Raw genomic sequence first — 20571 nt, forward strand, 5'->3', positions numbered from 1 at the left:
TAAAAAATTTAATATAATCAATGTTGAACTATACTTTTAAGCTAATTAAACAAAAACAGCCAAGTTGGCAAGCAAGCCTGCTTAAACACAAATGTGGTTAATTAGCTCGTGATCAAGCCAACACACACGCACACTGGATTTGTGGGGGCTATTTGCAGCCCTATTTTTTTTATAAAAAAAAAATGAATACACTAATTAATCCAATTGTCACAAAAATACATATATAAATTATAATTAAAGTGAAGTTAGAATAAGTAATAAATTCACTCAAAAAGTTTCATATAAAGTCACTTAAACAAAATAATAATAATCATCCGGACCATATAATTAAAAACACTTATCCCACATACTTCTATACTTTGTCGGCCTCTTCTTCCAGCAATTTTTTGGTGGCCGCCTCCTGTTCATGGTGATGACAGAGACCCTTTAACATTTTGATCCACTCTGGTGGAGTCTCAACAAATCGTTTGCAAGCCCCGATGGTAGCTACGAGACCCATAAGAAATAAAAAAAAATGCAGTAATACAATTGCGAATGAGAGAGCCGTCACTTTGTAGAATTTGTAAAATAGAAAACATCAGCAAAGGCAATGCGAACACAAAGGATACCACAAACAACACACAGGATACCACTTCTGTGCAAACCTCCATCATATCGTCGTTATTTTCTTCCTCTGCCGAGAGACCCTAGAAAGGATAATCCCCAAGCTCAAAAAAATTGGTAATATAAAAAACCAATATCAAACCCGATTCCTTTTTCATGCTTGATATTGGTACAGATTAATACAAATTTTCAATACTTAATTTTTAATTTTATCAAAATAGCACACTATCTATTGGGGTTGCACATAAAACCGATTGAGCATTACTCTAAGGTTTCCTAATTTATTAACATTAAAACTAACCACAATATTTAGGACTATTTCTTAACAAATTTACTATAATCAATGTGGAGCTATACTTCTAAGCTAATCAAATAAAAACAGCCAAGTTGGCAAGCAAGCTTGCTTAAACACAAATGTGGTAAATTAGCTCGTGATCAAGCCAACACAAACACACTGGATTTGTGCAGCCCTAATTTTTTAAAAAATAAAAAAAGAATACACTAATTTTTCCAATTGTCACAAAAATACATATATAAAACATCAGCAAAGGCACTCCTACCACAAAGTACACACAGTATAGCACTGTAACAAATGCCAATAACACACAGCATATCACTTTTGACCAATCCTCCATCATATCGTCGTTATCTCTTCCTCTCCCGAAAGACCCTAGAAAAGATAATCCCCAATCTATTTAGGGCTTCCGCTATAATATGTAGATATTATATTTGTATGTGGAATTTCCAATCCTATCCTCTAAAATTCAAAATATGGGAGAGTGGATTTTGGAGATCGACATGGAAGATGCATGAGCATTCATAGATTCATATATTAGTGTTTGAATATATATATATATATATATATATATATATATATATATAATAGAACTTTCTCAGTTTTCTCTGCAAAATCATTTAAGTCCAATGCAAGGTTCAATCAACAATCCTTGAAAAGAAATAATTAATATAAATTAAGCCAGAATGATTGCCTTGTAACATGCATGATTTCAAGCAATACACTATGTGGAATAACAAGTGGCCAGCTATAATTCCACTTTGATTATCCAATTTATCCAGCCTTTTTTGTTCTAAGCCTCTAAGGTAAGGGGTAAATCTTCTATTTCAAGCATCCCATAAATTTTCAAAATTCAATAATCAACCAAATGAAATTATATTCAAATTGATCAAAGAGGAGATAAAAGATTACATAAGCACGCGGAATCAAGTAAAAAAAAAAAAAAAAGATCAATTTCAGATTGGAATTATTGGATGAGTTACTTACTCACTTGTAATCTTTTTGGCGCTGCTCGTGATGAAACTGAAGCTAATCTCCAAACCCAAATCTTATCTTTCGACTTCGAGGAGCTACAGGAGCCCAAGAACACAATTCGTTTTTTCATTAAGCATAAAAAGGGTTAAGAAATTCGGTGGGTAAAAAGACAACCAAAGGGCCCATAAACCCAAACGTTTTATTTCTATTATGGGCTTTACTGTTCTCCCATTTTTCTCGATTATTTAATAAAATTATTATTTGTGGCTTTTAATAATAGAGAAAAATGGAGTACAATTAACGGAAGTTTTCAAATCAAATGCCCCACTTTTGGCACTATTTATACAAGGCCACCCTTTCAGGAAAAAAAAAAAAAAAAAAAAAAAAGGACGAACTAACAGTAAAGAGATTTAATCAGAAAAAGATTCTAGTTATAATAGAATCGAACACAAAGAATTGTACATCATTTTTCTCGATTATTTAATAAAATTATTATTTGTGGCTTTTATTTTCCTTCTTAGGTTTCATAATCAAAATTTGTGTATACAAACTAAAATAATTTTCATTAAATACTTTACATTAAATTTGTTTTGCTAACAATTATTATAATTGTTAACTCGAATTCAGTTTGGAATTCTAAAAAGTACTAAATTAATCACACTAAAAGGCACCAGATTATTATAACGGTTAACAATTTTGTATCTATATCTACACTTAATTGTTAACTTTTATTTAGTTTGGAATTTTTTTTTTTTTTTTTTTTTGCTTTAATTAAAAGTGTACTAAATTTTTTCTAACACAATTATGATTTCATTGGTTATTAATTGCATTTTTTTTATCCTTTTATTTTTAAAATTTTCTATTCTAAAATTGTAAGTCATTTTTTTTTTTTTTTTCTTAACATGTTTTATTTTTTTAATTCATTAAAACACACGTTCTTTGTGGTATTAAAACAATATTATTGGTTACACTTCGAGACCCCACTTCAAATCTTTCCCTTCAATTACTTTAAAAACCCTAATTCCACTCAAACACATGTCCTCTATGTTATTAAATGTGCCTACACACAAGGTGTAACGGGTGGGCGCTTGCCCATTTACCCAAAAGCTCGAACTGTTAGGTAAGGCTGCATACCCACCCATTTATACCCAATCTCTTTCCCATCCGATTCCGATGTGGGACAAAATGACCCTTGTTACATTCTCCCCCACCCAAACTCGCAACGCCCTCGTTGCGGTTGGGCCACCCTGCCTACCCGGGATGACTCACCCGGACGCCTTCCGGGCCGGACGCTTGGCGTGGCACCGGATCAAGGACTAGGTCTGACTCTGATACCAACTGTAACGGGTGGGCGCTTACCCATTTACCCAAAAGCTCGAACTGTTAGGTAAGGCTGCATACCCACCCATTTATACCCAATCTCTTTCCCATCCGATTCCGATGTGGGACAAAATGACCCTTGTTACACAAGGGCTTTAAGTTTAAACCCTCTGCTTTTTGCCGTTTCTCAAAAGTTTCATAACGCGTATTTAAGTACTTCAAAGGTTTCATCACGTTGGGTTCAACCTTCTTTGCCTGCCAATGGAGTTTCAAACCGTTAGAAGAAATCATGAGTTGCAAATATATGTTTCAAAATTCATCCACCAATACCTTCAAATACTCATATCAAGAAACCTTGGATTTTCAAATGGGTTTCATATTCAAATGGATTATTCTGCGAAGAATGAGACCAAGTAATTAGGAAAAAATGGGTACTTTGATTATTAGAAGAAAGAGAGACAAATTGTTGGAAGAAGCCCGGGATAGTGTGTCTGAACCTATGATCGATCTCGAAGATTGGTGCATCTGGTTAAGGTGAACTGGAATGGCTAAAATCAAAATGATGAGAAGCAAATCATAATAAGGTAATAGAATAGGTATTGCCAGGATTACAGACCAAAGTTGTTGAAACACAGGTTCCGTCTAGAGAGTTTTGGTTGGTGAGAATGATGATTTTCGAAATTGTACTCCTTCTTTTTCTTTTTCTTTTTTCTTCACAGTTTCCTTGATTTTAGTTTTTGACTCTTTTGGAGACTAGCAAATAGGAGTTCTGGTGGTGGTGGAAAAAAAAAAAGAAAAGCAAAATGTAAGAATTTTATTATTATTTATCTTGCCATAAGTGATTGTATATATTTATGTATATATCTATCTGGTTTATTGTTGTATATATCTATATATCATACCATTTTACTACAAGATCCTTCAATTAAGTTAGCCAACTAGCACACTTTTTCATGTAAAACAAGTTTCCCATCATCATGATCTGGCTCAAGGCATCCATTTCATTTTCATAATCACAAATTTTCTATAATGTGACATATAATAGCTTATTATGCCTAATGGTTGAATTTTGATATCTTAGGAATTATAAATTAATTTTGTTTATAGTATTAATAAAACAAAGATATCCACTTTGCAATACAAATTTTGTTTATAATATTTCAAAATTAAATTTATGAATTATTTTGAATGTTGCATAATTGTTTAATCTACTACCTCTTAGTACATTTCTAAGTTGTTTTTTAATAAGTAACTTAAATTGTCGTCTTTATTTTGTAAAATCACTAAGAGTCTGTTTGGTAAACATTTTTGTTTTTGGTGTTTTTATTTTTGTCGCCTGTAGTAGTGAACAATAGAAAAATGTGTTTGGTAATTTTTTTTTTTTTTTAGTTTTCACAGTACCAAAAAGTTTCGTGAGTAGTGGCCAAAAATCATACACCAATTTGATGCTTTTATAAGTTTTAGCACTGTAGCAATGGTACTACATGGATGATAATTTGAAAAAAAAAAAAAAAAAAAAAAAAAAAAAAAAAAAAAAAAAACTCGTTAAACCAACCATTATATTTTTCAAACTTGCAACATATTTTCTAAATATGTTTTTATATTTTTATTTCTAAAAATCTTACAACAAATAAAACGTGTTTTTAGTTACTATTTAAAACACTCTATAACAAAATACTTAATTTATTTTGAGTTAGAATAAAAACACAAAAATAACATGGCTTAAACACTATTTTGAGTGGCGCTTAATTTTTAATCCATTCAGCACTACTAAGGTTGTGTATATATAATTAGTGTAGTGATAGAGAAACCGAAGTCTTTACCAAAAGAAACACCAAAGCTAATGTAACTCTGGCCACGTGAGACTCTTCATTATGCGTGAGAGGCTAACTTCTCACTTTCCCTTTCTCTCTCATCCTCTTCGCTTCTCTCTCCTCTCCCTGTCTAGTTTGCTTCATCAATTCTTCTCTTGAAATCTGGTGCTTAAGTATTTATATCCTTTAAAATGAACCCCAAGAGATAAATTATTGTATAAGAGTGGATCCAAAGCATTTGGATGGAAGGTATACACATATCGAAACTATTATAAAGAAAAGACCCAAAACTCGTGTATGATTATACCTCCACCAAATATAAATACCTTCTTATTCTCACTTGTTGTTCTATACCTCCAAGTCTTCTCTTTTCTTTTTGGCATCTATGATTTCATCAATTCTTCTCTTGAAATCTGGTGCTTAAGTATTTATATCCTTTAAAATGAACCCCAAGAGATAAATTATTGTATAAGAGTGGATCCAAAGCATTTGGATGGAAGGTATACACATATCGAAACTATTATAAAGAAAAGACCCAAAACTCGTGTATGATTATACCTCCACCAAATATAAATACCTTCTTATTCTCACTTGTTGTTCTATACCTCCAAGTCTTCTCTTTTCTTTTTGGCATCTATGATGGAGAGAAGAGAAGCCTTCCAGCATTAATTAGGTTTAGTAGGCCCCATGGGCCAGCCCAACAACTAGAAGACCAAACCTACCAAAGCCCTTACTCACCGAGCTTTGACTAATCAAAATGATGAGAAGGTTCAGGTTACAACTTACGGTAGATGTTAAAGTAGATTTGAAAATTTCAAGCTTAGCCCATCTAACAATTTTAAAGTGAAAGAGTTTGAACAAGACAAAAGCTCCATCAGTAAGATAGTGTGTCTAACGGGAATGGATGTCTTCGGCTCTTTATTTATTCAAACTCTTCGACGTTAATGGGTTTAGTCTTGCCCAGGGGTTGTCTCATTCTAAATGAAGTAGAACTCATTTTCATGTGATTTGCAAGTGAAGAAGATGAAATAGATCTCATGCACATGCACACTGGAAAGCAAAGAAATAAGATGAAGAAACCTTGGGCTAATTGCTAGTGCTTAAATTTGCACTAAAAGCTCAAACAAATCGGTAATATAAAAAACTATATCGATCAAACCAAAGTCAATCTTATATGTTCAATTCGATGAAAGTCTTACTAGGAACCATAATGATTTTAACATAGAAGAGTTTGGACGGTTGAGCTCTACATCCATTAGATACTCACAACTTGGCATAATGTAAAACACAGTTGAACGTACATGAAAGAAATACAACTTGTTTTCATTTGAACATCATTATGTATTGCAGTTACATGTCTTAACCTACTACACTAATATATTCAATCAGACTACATTTTCTCTTCATTCTAAAAGAAGTAAAACTCATTTTCATGTGATTATGCAAGTCAGACAAGAAGAAGATTAAGAGCCTGTTTAGGGGAGCTTTTGGGGACTAGAAACGGGCTTCTAAGCCCAATAAGGCCTTTCTGAAAAAATGGCAGTGTTTGATGAAATAAAATAAAAGGAATTCTAACCAATGTCAAAGTCTTAGAAAGTCCGTTCAAGCGAAATATCAAAAACTAGCTTCTGGAATTCATCTCTCTGGAAGCTAGTGTAATTTTAAGTAACAAATTTTATGGATAAATTTGCCCCCTTTTATTTCGTAAAACTTGTTGATTTTGTGCTCTATAAACTATGAACAAGAACGAGAGTTGTTAGGAGTCCTTTACTCTGATTCAAATTCCAATGCTAAAATACTTTTCCTATTTAAACTAGTTCTCTGAGAATTCTTGATAGGTCACAATTCTTCAAATATTCTACTTTTATAATTTTTAAGTTAACTTTAAACTTTTAATTTCTAATTTTTAATTTTTAATTTCTATGTTTTGAAACCCTAACCTCTCTCTTCACGTATTTTTCTTTGTGAATTGGCGCACACTTGAGTGCATTCTCATCGTTTTTCTTGTCACATTGCCGACAACCTCTAGAGAAGTTTAAGAGTAAAAAGTAATTTCACAATGAAGAGATATTTGGTTTCTGAAGTATATAATTAGCATTCCATCTTCAATAATTGATGAGCACGACAAGTATGGAAGCATAAACATAAGCTTCATCATCTGCTATCTTTTTCTTTTCTTTTTTTCTTTCTTTCTTTTTTTTTCTTTTTATCATCTGCTATCTTCACTTCATCACTTTTATTATCTCTTTTTCTATTTTTATAATTTTGTTTATTCTTGTTGTATGTCAATTTTTTTTTTTTTTTTCCCTGCCGTATATTTGTAGTCTTACTGGTAATTATTAAGGATAAAATTGTCAAGTTAAAACTATATTAATTGTTGAAAGGAATTTCAAAAAATGCATCCCCAAACTTGAAATGCATTCTTCAAAGGCCTTTAAATAAAGGAATTTTGGAATCAAAAAGCCCCCAAACAGGAGCAGTTATTGAATACCCCGGGGGTATGGTACCCCGGGGTAGTGAGGGCCATTGAATTATGGATGTGGTGGGGCCCACCACCACATCAAAGGGTTGGTATGCCCCGGAGGTATGTACCCCCGAGGTATTCAATAATTTTCCCCCAAACAGGGCCTAAATGTTTGGAGGGCCTAAATAGATCTCATGCACATGTGGGCTTATTGTCAGGTAGGTTTAAACAAACCGATAATAAATATCAAATAAGATTCCTTTTTCAGTTTGATATTTGGTTCTTAATACTAATTTTTAGTAAATTTAAAATTATAATAACAAATGTTATCAAAATTTAAAATTATTATAAGAAATGAACAACTACAAAAATTTATAACTGATAAAAAAAATATTTATTTCTTTTTAGATTTTAACTCTCTTTTCAAACTCATCCATGACCCTACTAGAATGAACACATACCAGTCGTTAAATTGACATATCCATAGGAGGGAGGAATTCCCTGTACGTAAATGATCATGATAACTTACCAAAAAACCAAAAGAAAAAATTCTGATAAAAAAATTTCAAGAAATTGTTTTTGTAAACTTTCATAATGTATGAAATATATACTATATTTTTTTTTACTATTTTATTTGAAAGGTAAGTTTAAATATTTAAATGACCAAATATGTACGTCTAAGCCCTTATTTTTTTTTTTTTAAGCAACAGATAATAATATGAAAATAATAATTACACACAGGCCTTAGGCCAATGAACCCAAAGCTTGCAGAAAGCCCAAACAACAAGAAACAACCCCAAATTAGTGGAACAAGGCCGAACCAGCTAACAAAACAAATAACCGCAATTAACAGTTGCTAATGAGCCGTTAATGGTGGGTAGTAGTTACACTTCCGGTGACTAACCCTAGATTGAGATGATGATGTTTGTGGTGGTGGAGTAAAGCTTAGTCCGGAGGGGGAGGGGGAGGCCGACAGTAGGACGGCGATACGTTCAAGACATCCAGAGAGATGTGGCTGAGGTAATTTATCAAGTTAATGCCGATTTCTCATAGTTCGGTGAGGCTTTGAGATTTAAATCGATGTTCTCTCTAAGGGAAGCTCCAGTTCCCTCCCCTCCCACTCGGTGGACGCCTCCCATGGAAGGTTCTTTTAAGCTTAATGGGGATGCTTCTTTTGACTCTCGATCGAAGGTCTGTGGAGGCGGTCTTATTCTAAGAGATTGCAGGGGTTGGCCCATCAAAGTTGCTTCCATTTTCTTGTGCCATGTTTCAAACTCAGAGCTTGCTGAAGCATTTATTCTCCATGAAGGTATTCGGCTGCTCCGACGTTGGGGTTATGTTAATGTGGTGGTGGAAGGAGTGATACCCCCGGATTTCCGAATGCGGATTGGCCAGGCCCACGCCCGAATACCCGAGGATATCAAAACAAATTGATAATAAACGAACACAGAATACAAAAGAATAAAGAAGAATAAATAAAATGCTGACAAGAAACTCAAATGATAATCTAATAATAAACCTCATAATATATTTCCATTAATTAATAAACTCTTCTGATACAACTGATCTTCCAAAATACAACTCGAGAATCCATACTGTGTGGACCCCTAGAAAATCCAAACTAAACAAATGACAGTAATCTAAAACAGGAAACTGAATCATAAAGGAACTCCTATGTAGCATCGGAAGAATGAAGTAGACTGATCCCCGCTCAGCACAAACAACCTCTACTCGTGACGAACACCTGAAAAATAATGGTAGGTCAGGCCCACAAACAAGTTCTACTCTACCACAGTCCAAGCAGAGATCCGATACACGTATACATCCTAGTCAATCCAACAGTAACTAGTAGTCCGTATATATATATATACACACTAAAGGAACCTCACTAGACTATAGGGTTGTTTCAACCTGAATAGTAGGTAACATGCAAAACGCACATATAGTGGGCATGAGTACCTAGACCTACCAGGGTACACAACTACACTATATCTAGCTACATATCCCTGGCGATATACGCGCCCTAACCATTGATCCTGAGACTCAAGCTCATATCATGGCACCATACTTATATATATAAAATCTAGTAACCATCCTATCCAGTATAAATTAATCCTCCATAAGTCATTCAACTTGTTCAGCTGACCTGACTTGAATATAAGTACGACTTAACATTTTAGTTAATCTATTCCCTTATATAATAAATTAATCATCCATAAGTCATTTAACTTGTTCAGCTGACCTGACTTAAATATAAGTAGGACTTAACATTTTAATTAATCCATTCCCTTATATAAAATAGGTAGGACTTAACTAATAAGTTAATCCATCCCTAAAATGCCACCGTCCCATACCGGTGCATTAAACCACACAATCCAACAATTGATGTAACAATTAAGGAAATACATCAAACATTCCATAAATAACTATGATAAATATGATATCAAGTTATCACATAATAGGAATGACTTATTATTTCTATAAACTTCCTATATCATATGTCCTACACAAACTGAATCTTATACATAATGATATTTTATTATACCGTTAAATAAGGATTCTCCATATCCAATTCATCCTACACATTTAATCTCAATTGCTAAAATATTTTAAAAGATTAAATCCATTCGTTTGTTTAAAACATTCAAATAGCAAGCATCATTATGATTGAGTCTATTTAAATTTATTAAAACCTAAACCTAATCCCTATTTAATGTTCAGGAATCTTAGGCATGTTTCTACGTTCCATCATTCCACAGATATGAAAAATACATAATTTAAACATGTAAAAATTCACATAAGGAATCAAATCAAAATCATGCATTTTATCAATTCATAACACAAGAACAGATATGAACCAATTTCATAAAACCTATGTTCTAACCCAATTAAACATGCATAATTATTTAATTTTATGTGTTTAATAAATTCTGGAATTTCCTAGGCATGTACAGAAACACGAATCAAAGGGAAAGAGATAGAAGAAGAACTTGCCTTAAACTTTCAGATCGAAAGTTAAACTTCTTCTTCCTTGATCTTCTCTTTATAGGGTTTTTCTCCTCCTTCCTTCTCTAACTCTCTCTAGCATATATCACGTGAATATTTCTAACCCCCTTTTACAACCTATAACTATATATTTATAGGCTAAATAAAATAACCCTAACCCTTTTCCCAATCCAAGTCAACTTAAAAAAATAAAAAAAATAAAATATTAAAAAAGTAAATAAAATATGTTACGTATATAATTTATGTATATCTTTATTAAATAAATAAATTATAAACATTCCATTATTTATTAATGGATTAACCAATAATACTTAAGTTACCATAATATTATAAAGTAACTTTAAACATAATACGTATCAAATCTATGTATATTTTTATTATTTAAATATAAAACATATACATCAGATAAAATATTACTACCCAGGTTACCATAAAAGAAATTCATAAATTACTTTCCCTTTTATATATATTAAAAAAAGGTAAGTAAAATATGTTATGTATATAATTTATGTATATCTTTATTAAATAAATAAATTATAAACATTCCATTATTTATTAATGGATTAACCAATAATACTTAAGTTATCATAATATTATAAAGTAACTTTAAACATAATACGTATCAAATCTATGTATATTTTTATTATTTAAATATAAAACATATACATCAGATAAAATATTACTACCCAGGTTACCATAAAAGTAATTAATAAATTACTTTCCCTTTTATATATATTAAAAAGGTAAGTAAAATATGTTACGTATATAATTTATGTATATCTTTATTAAATAAATAAATTATAAACATTCCACTATTTATTAATGGATTAACCAATAATACTTAAGTTACTATAATATTATAAAGTAACTTTAAACATAATACGTATCAAATCTATGTATATTTTTATTATTTAAATATAAAACATATACATCAGATAAAATATTACTACCCAGGTTACCATAAAAGTAATTAATAAATTACTTTCCCTTTTATATATATTAAAAAGGTAAGTAAAATATGTTACGTATATAATTTATGTATATCTTTATTAAATAAATAAATTATACACATCCCATTATTTGTTAATGGATTATCCAATAATACTTAAGTTACCATAATATTATAAAGTAATTTAAAACATAATACGTATCAAATCTATGTATATTTTTATTATTTAAATAAACATATACATCAGATTAAATATTACTACCCAAATTACCATAAAAGTAATTAATAAATTACTTTCTCTTATATATATATATATTAAAAAGGTAAGTAAAATATGTTATGTATATAATTTATGTATATGTTTATTAAATAAATAAATTATACACATTCCATTATTTATTAATGGATTATCCAATAATACTTAAGTTACCATAATATTATAAAGTAACTTAAAACATAACACGTATCAAATCTATGTATATTTTTATTATTTAAATATAAAACATATACATCAGATTAAATATTACTACCCAAGTTACCATAAAAATAATTAATAAATTACTTTCCTTTTTATATATGTATATAATATATATCTATATATATACATACATTATCCATGGGTAATAATCTATACACATCCAACCTCCTATCCAAGTAGTCCATGGGACCCAATTGGTTGGCCCATTACTACTAACCAAAACCATAAAAGAAAAATAAAATAAAATAATAAAAAAAGAAAACATTTAATTTACAATTAATCAAAACACCATTTAAGCACATAATCTAATTAAACAATTAACACATAGACAAATACAAATAATACATAGACACATAATCAAATAATCAAGTAATACCTAATTCAATTAAACACATAAGCAATTAGTCAAATAATTAATTAAATAATTAAAAAATACAATTAAAACAAATAAATAAATACCGAGACTATCCTTTTAAAATTAAGGGTATTACAGAAGGAGACTGTCAGAATGTCATGCGAAGGTCCCCTCAGGCTCCCCTTGTTGCAGTGGTTCTTGAGGATGTTTCTCATATGCTTAGGGTCTGTTTGGATGGCGATAACGTTATATGTTATGGTTTGGTATAATATGAAAACAACCGTTTTAGTATTGGTATGTTTTTAGTAAAAATTGGATCCATGTTTGGTAACGATTGTTTTGTTTTTGATAATTGTATATCAGAAATATGATAACGCGTCTGCTATTGTCATGCGTTTTAAGGAATCCGAAAACAAAACACATTTGGGACTAATGTTTTGTTATCAAAAATTCTGAATCAATAACAAAATACCTGTTTGGTAAATACTGTTTTGTTTTTGTTTTGAAAAATTATATATATGAATACAATTATAAGTTTATATGTAAATAGTCCATTTTTCTTTATGATTTGAGATAATTTGTTAAAATTAAAAAAGAAAAAAAAAAAGACATTAAAGCTTGTGAATAGTTTTACCTCACTTAGATTAGTTTGAAATTTTGTAGTGGAGGTCTTTCAAATTGGTAACATTTTTTTTGTTTAGTCATGAGACCATTTCCCATTTTCTTGAGTATTTATTTTGATAACGGACTTGTGAATATTTCATACAATATCCAACCATAAGCAGAATTGATAAATATGAATAAAGATTAAAAGCAAGCAATCAAGGAAGATCCCTCTTACAAGACTGAACAACATTCACATATATACTTTCACGTATAGTTTTGCTTTGTACATCACAATGTTAAGAACTTGAGTATTGCACCATTCACATATATACTTCCACCTATAAGGAGCTAGACATTCCTTAAAAATAGTATTTGTGTACACACACACTTCATTACACTTACATAAAATGTACACACAACTGGAGATCACTAATATTCATTCCATAAAATGTACACCCACTTAATACTTGCATAGGCCTCCATTTGATTAACTAAGAGATCACTATATTTCTGGAGTTGCAGCAACTGGAGAATGCTTCCTATCAATCCCACTAGTGCCACTGCCTACAACTTACTGCCATGTCCTTCAATGTAGTAGCAAAAAATGAATTTGAATGTAAAACAAGACATTACCTATAGTAGCAAAATATAAAGCAGCGTTAAATTCATTTTTTTTTTTTTTTTAATCCGGCATGACTTCCCCTTAAAAATGGACATTTCCAAAATTTCAAAACACAATAAACACAAGGGACACCGCCCACAAAATTAATTCAATAAGGGACACCGCCCACAAAATTCATTTAACAGGGGACACCGCCACAAAATTATTTCAACAAGGGACACCGCCAACAAAATTCATTTAACAAGGGACACCGCCCACAAAATTCATTTAACAAGGGACACCGCCCATAAAATTATTTCAACAAGGGACATTGCAAATTGAATTCAAGAAAGGTATATCTAACCTTCTTTCAGACTAAGCTGCAAATTTGGAGTGTAAATGACCTTATGCAAAACAAAACACATGAACAACATTAGAGAAAAACAAAATAACACACGGTAGGAATGAAATAATTTGAAGTAGTAAACAAGATATATCTAACCTTTTTTTAGGCTAAGCTGCAAATTTGGAGTGTAAATGACCTCATGCAAAACAAAACATATGAACAACATTAGATAAAAATAAAATAACACACGGTAGGAATGAAATAATTAGAGGTAGTAAACAAGATATATCTAACTTTTTTTCAGGCTTAGTTGTAACTTTAAAGTGTAAATGACCTCATGCAAAACCAAACACATGAACAACATTAGAGAAAAACAAAATAACACACGGTATGAATGAAATAATTAGAAGTAGTAAATAAGATATATCTAACCTTTTTTCAGGCTTAGTTGTAAATTTAAAGTGTAAATGACCTCATGCAAAACAAAACACATGAACAACACTAGAGAAAAATAAAATAACACACGGTAGGAATGAAATAATTAGAAGTAGTAAATAAGATATATCTAACCTTTTTTCAGGCTTAGTTGTAAATTTAAAGTGTAAATGACCTCATGCAAAACAAAGCACATGAACAACATTAGATAAAAACACACGGTAGAAATGAAATAATTAGAAGTAGTAAATAAGATATATTTAACCTTTTTTCAGACTAAGTTGCAAATAGAGTGTAAATGAAATGCCCTAAAGCTCACTCCCAAAATGACAGAGAAGAGAACACAACAACAACTAATACGCAGTTCAAAATATACCATTTAAGTATATATTACATACCAAATGAAACACAGGAAATTAACTAAATACGTATTACATGTCATATATTACAAAAGATTAAAGTTTATATAACTTTATCTTTCAATAACAACGATAATGAGCAACAAGAGGACAGTCAAAATAAACATGATTGTGATAGCTAGACATCCATAACCTAGGAAGAGTATGTACTTCTGTCTACATTGTTCATTTTGAATCATTGCAATGACTCTGTCCAAGTCAGATTGAACCTGTTCTTCAACTTGTACACCTTGGTGCAACTCATCCACCCACATAAATGCATTCATATATGACTACAAGAAATATAAATTATACAATTAGGAAACAGTAATAGAAATAGCACCTAAAAGTTGAAAACCATACCTCCCGAGCTGGACACCTATAGAATTGTCGACCATCATTTTTTGGAGTTCGAGCCATATACAAATGCATAGGACCTCTACCACATGCACATTGTGGTCGCTCACATTCAAGCCTATACATAAGTGCGCCTACAAGTACTAAAGCATTTAATATTTGATGTCCTAATATAATTAGTTATTACAGTTATCCATAAATAAGGAGCATCTAAGTTTAATTTACGTAATATAATTAGTTATTACAATTATCCATATTAAAATTCTACACACTATTAGACAGTTTTATAATTAGTGATTACAATGCTCCCAAATTAGGTTGGCAATACCATCACGATAAATATCCATCTGTCGTATCTGTGTATTAGTAGCACTGACCACCTGAACATCGTCATCCACATCAGGTTCATTTTGTGAAGATTGAGGGGTTTAAGAATAAAAAATTTCATCAGATTCACCTTGGGATCTTATGAAATTATGCAATGTACAACAGGCAATGACAATAAGAACTTGAGTGTCAAAGTGATAAGGGGGCATTTGCTTCAATATAGCGAATCTCATCTTTACCAACCCAAAACATCGCTCTATGATATTCCTCAATAACGAATGCTTAAAATTGTACACCTCTTCTCTACCACGTGGTCCTTTAGTATCTCTACGATATTCCTGCATATGGTAACGTTGACCCCTGTAAGGGGCCAAAAACCCCAGTTAATTGGCATACCTAGAATCCACTAAATAAAACTTACCTGTCATGTTAAGTATGTTAAGTATTAAAATTAACGTATTTGTAATGTTCAATGCATAAATATGGAAAGGTAATATTTTTACCTTCGGGTGATGATGGAAAATTGAAATCCTTATTCTGAATGCACTCATTTAAAATCTTCGAATCATTAGCAGACCCTTCCCACCCTGCTAAAATGTATGTGAATTTCATATCAAATGAACACACGGCCATGACATTTTGGGTCGTATCACCCTTTCTACCACGAAAGGGTATTTGTTGGTCAACTGGCACTACAGCATGGATATGAGTACCATCTATAGCTTCTACACAATTCTTAAAGTATGGGTAAAACTTTGGATTGTTCTTTATCTCTTTAGCAATTTCATTCAAATCCGGAGGAACAATAATCTTAGTCCCTAACTCACAAATTAACTTTAATACAGTATGAAAGTGATATGAAATTGTGGATGTAGAGTGTTGGAATCTTTCAGTAACGACACGATTCCTTTCATTGTGAGACACGGTAAGTAGGAAAATTGCAACTTGTTCTTCTACTGTTAGAAATGTTGAATCTTTCAATCCTAACAATTTCAACTCACGACACAATGCCCTAAAGGTGTTGGGATACATCCGAAAATTTTCATAACACCTATCTTCATGTCCATTTAAGAGCTCGAATATGTAATCTTCCCCTTGCAACATGGAATCCCTACAACGTTGCTTATCAAAATGTTTATGATAGTACTCATATACGGCTGCGATCAATACAAGAATTTCCTCCTCCTCATCATCATCATAAATGGTTAATATTGTCCTTATATCCATAGCTACTATCCTATTTAAGAATAAATAGAAGCAATTATTGTAATAAAAATTAAGCAAAATGGAAAAGACATACCAAATCATACAATTATCCAGTAATAATGTAAAAGCAATAGATATAGAACATAAATAGTTTTCCAGCATTAATTTAAAAGCAGTAGATAGAGGAATTAAATACAGTCTTCCAACAAAAATGTAAAAGCAGTAGATAAGAAAATTTCATTACAGTCATCCAACAGTAATGTAAAAGCAGTTATAAAACAGTCATCCAAAAACACATAAAAGTAAGATACCGAAGAAATCACAGAGGTTGATTCATCACCCACCCAGCCTTCCTGTCATCAGGAATGCGAAGAAATATGTCCCTCCACACCTTGTCCTCACCAAACATCCTTATAATCTTAGCATAATGGGTATCATCGATCCCCACTAATGTGTTGACGATTTTAACGCACTCTTCAAGCTGGGGATCCATTTCTTTTTCTTTTTTACTGGGAGATGTCACTTCAAGCATTTCGGTAAATTGAGATGGTTGACAACTAGAAGATGATTCTGCTATGACTTTTGCAATTTTATCAGCTTTCGCGTTCCCAATATTAGTCGAACATTCCATCACTAAAGACATTGTTTCTGAAAAAGTTTCTTTCTTCTGTTTCTTAGCTACATGTTTGGGAGTAGGACTGAGGTTAATAGGTCCTTCTACATTAGGTCATTCTACATCAGTCATGCCCGCATTGCCCTCAGTGTTATGAATTTGAGCTTCATGTGTTGCCACTTGAGGCATTGTTAGCACTTGGTGAGGTTTGGGTGGCTTTGTAGAAGGATAAACATGCTTGCCAGTAGCATGTGTATTCCCAAAAATCCTTACCATCTGCTCATAATTCTTACATCCCTGTTTTTTTATTTTTTTGCCATGCTTGAGAACCTACACGTTATTAGCTTATAATTATTGTTCATCAAACCCTTTTAATACTAAATCACTAATTACTAACTGTATATATGATAAATAGACACGTATTAAAATACTAACCTTGCACAATCGAACCCATCTTTCAGCTTCCAACTCAATCATCCCAGTTTCACTGTTGTACCCTACACCAGTCTCAGATAATATTTGTTTGCAATCTTTGTACAGTGCTCTTATATTATTGAATTTTTGTCTACATTGGTCCTTCGTGTACTTCTTTCCAGTTTCCAATAACATTGCATCCACAATATGTGTCCACCCAATTGGATTAAAAGTCATGTCTGTACGATTTCCTTTTCCAACCTCTTCCTCCATCAAGAACATGAATTTCTCTTGATGGGCATCACACCAAACAGCAGCATCGGCCTGTTCAATAACTACAACATCCTCACCATTCTCACCATCAAGAGAATGAATGTCTCTTGATGGGTATTGCTCAACATTGTCATTGTTCATGTCCATTAATTATTATTAAGTAATTGAACAGTTTAGTACATTGAATTGTGTTTTGACTCATAATTCAACACGTCAATGATAAGTAAAGAAGGTACTGTTTATAAAACACTTCAATAAGGGGCAAAAAAGAAGAAAAAATGAAGTAAAAATATGATAAAAATCAGTCTCCTTCCATTTTCTTCAGTTCAAATTCTCGCCATTTTCTTCATTTTCTTCAGTTTAAATTCTATTTGTCAAAATCAATTAAATCAAGCACATGATTTTCTTAAAAATCAGTCTCCTTCCTCAATTTCAAAGTCAATTTCTATATAAGCTAGGTGATTCAAATTAGATAAGTTTCCATTTCTCTAGTTGATGTTCTCCTAAAGGTTGAGAAGAACAGTGATCTCAACTTCTCTCTCACAACTGACAACATCAAAGCTGTGATTTTGGTATGTATATATTCATACAATTTTACAATGTTTCATGTATATATTTATATCCACACATAATACATGTATACATGAAGCACTGCAAAGATTAAGATATAAAACAATTTTCAACATTTTAAAATTGTTTTTTGCAGAAATAAAAGAAAAATTGTAGTCAAAATTTAGTATTTGAGGCTAGCTCTTTGTTACAGTTTGTACACTAACTACTAGTTTAGCATATCTAAGAGCAAGGTGAAGGAAAGTGGTACATAACAATATAACACACTGGATGAGACTCATCTAAACTGAAAAAGCACTCACGAAGATTGCTCTCGTGTGTTCATGTTACACGAGGATGATGAGAGAGAATAGAAGTCAGGACTCATGAGTTGAACATGAATTGACCAACATCTGAAAATATTATACTGCTAGCATAACTGGCAATATTCATTTCATGTAATACCATTAATTTGGACTACAAATTAATTAGAAATAGTACTGATTTAGTTTAAATAGATATGGCATAATATGGAAATTTAGTAATGCTAACAAATTAACTAACATTCATGGTCTTTTTTATTTCATGGTAGCTCAATCATTTTTTAATTTCAGGACATTTTTGCGGCAGGGAGTGAGACTTCTGCAACAACCATAGAATGGGCAATGTCATAACTACTAAAGAACCCAAGAGTAATGGAGATTGGAGAAGGCACAAGCTGAGGTCCGAAAGGCCTTTAAAGAAAAGAGTAAAATTGATGAGACTGTCATTCAAGAACTAAATTATATGAAATTGCAACACACACAATCGATGGATGACACATAAACCCTTAAATCAGAACCATGGTTGATAGAAGAAACAACCCTGAAAAGGGCTAAAATCAAACCTTAGATCTCTGTCACAGCCTCATGAAACTTGAGATCTGGACGCAAATGCCCTAAATTACAACACTCACAACATGATTGGAATAAAGATCAGAACTTGGAAACGCGAGAGAGAAAGTGATTGTCACAATATTTTAGAGAGAGAAAGTGAACACGAGGACCTCCCAAATGTAAATCTCAAAAGCGAAGATATATGTGATCTATAGATACAAACAGAGACACAAAATGAGGTACCTGGTGGAGGAGCTCTACCAGATCGGTGATGGAAGAGGTTGGATCGTGTAATACCCCTAGTTTTGAAAGGGATATAATCGGAATTTTATTATTTATTTCATTGTTTTCAGTATTTATTTTATTATTTTTAAGTGTTTATGTGGCTATGTGTGGAATTTGAATGACGTGTTGTTTGAATTGATTTGTGAATTTAATTTAATTATATGCTTAATTTTTATTTAATTTTTTTATTTGGTATTTTTAATTAGATTAAATGTGTATTTTATTTCTGGTTTAAAATGATGGGCTTGGACAGTAGCGATGTACCAACCGGTTGGGTCTCATGGACTACTCGAATAGGAGAGTAACGGGTACTGTTAATATCCATGGATGATTATACATATATTTTTTTTGGTATATGTGTATATAGGGTAAATCAAATTAATAGGATTTTAGGGTTGTATATAACCATGAAATCTGTAGCCGACTTATATATTATTTATTTTATATTTTGTTTTATTTTCTTTTATTTTTAGTTTCCTCCTAGAATTAAAATTAGGTTTTCCAATACACCTATAAATATATTGTGTTACGGCTGGTTAGGGTTGAAAAACAAAACACAGACCCTATTCACGTTCTGGGATATTAGGAGGAAACAGAGAGAGGTTTTTGAGAGAAACAGAACAAGTTGTGAGGTTTTCCGGTTGGGGCTTCAAGGCCCAACCTAGGAGAAGGGAAGAGCAGAAGTAAGGGGAGGCTAGACAGTAACTCAGTATTGCCGGAACAGTGGATACGATGCCGGAATTTCATAACTGAAATCACAGGCAAGTTCTTTCCTTTCTCTCTCCCGTTGCTTGTGTTCTGTGCATCCTTAGACTGTCTCTAGGGTTTTAATTGATCATTAATTAAATTATACATGCTTGTTATATGCTAAATCAGATGTCTGTATGTGTGGAATTATTCTGTTAAAGTTCTTGTGCCTCTGGTTTACAGTTTGGAGTGGAAGCATGTTTGATCGGTTAAGGTTTTAAACACTGTAATTGAATTGGATTATTATGAACAAGTCATGGGGATGATATTGGGTGTAAAT

At 31.8% G+C, this 20571-nt stretch overlaps 1 protein-coding gene and 1 long non-coding RNA gene across 2 annotated transcripts; both read right to left on the reverse strand.

The window, feature by feature from the left end:
• Positions 1 to 204: 204 nt before the first annotated feature.
• Positions 205 to 2249, reverse strand: LOC132294452 (uncharacterized). The gene is made up of 2 exons (XR_009478090.1): positions 1886 to 2249; positions 205 to 686 (listed from the first exon to the last, which is right to left on the reverse strand). It is a non-coding gene; the product is annotated as an uncharacterized LOC132294452 (long non-coding RNA).
• A 15013-nt stretch (positions 2250 to 17262) lies between these two features.
• On the reverse strand, positions 17263 to 17982 carry LOC132295917 (L10-interacting MYB domain-containing protein-like). Its single transcript, XM_059794179.1, has 2 exons — positions 17584 to 17982; positions 17263 to 17478 (listed from the first exon to the last, which is right to left on the reverse strand). The coding sequence occupies exons 1-2, from the start codon at positions 17980 to 17982 to the stop codon at positions 17263 to 17265; spliced, it is 615 nt and encodes a 204-aa protein (XP_059650162.1).
• Positions 17983 to 20571: the final 2589 nt, after the last annotated feature.

This window comes from Cornus florida, unplaced genomic scaffold, assembly GCF_030987335.1.
Source record: "Cornus florida cultivar Cherokee Brave unplaced genomic scaffold, ASM3098733v1 CherokeeBrave_3.0.0_Hap2_Chr02, whole genome shotgun sequence".
Taxonomy (NCBI): domain Eukaryota; kingdom Viridiplantae; phylum Streptophyta; class Magnoliopsida; order Cornales; family Cornaceae; genus Cornus; species Cornus florida.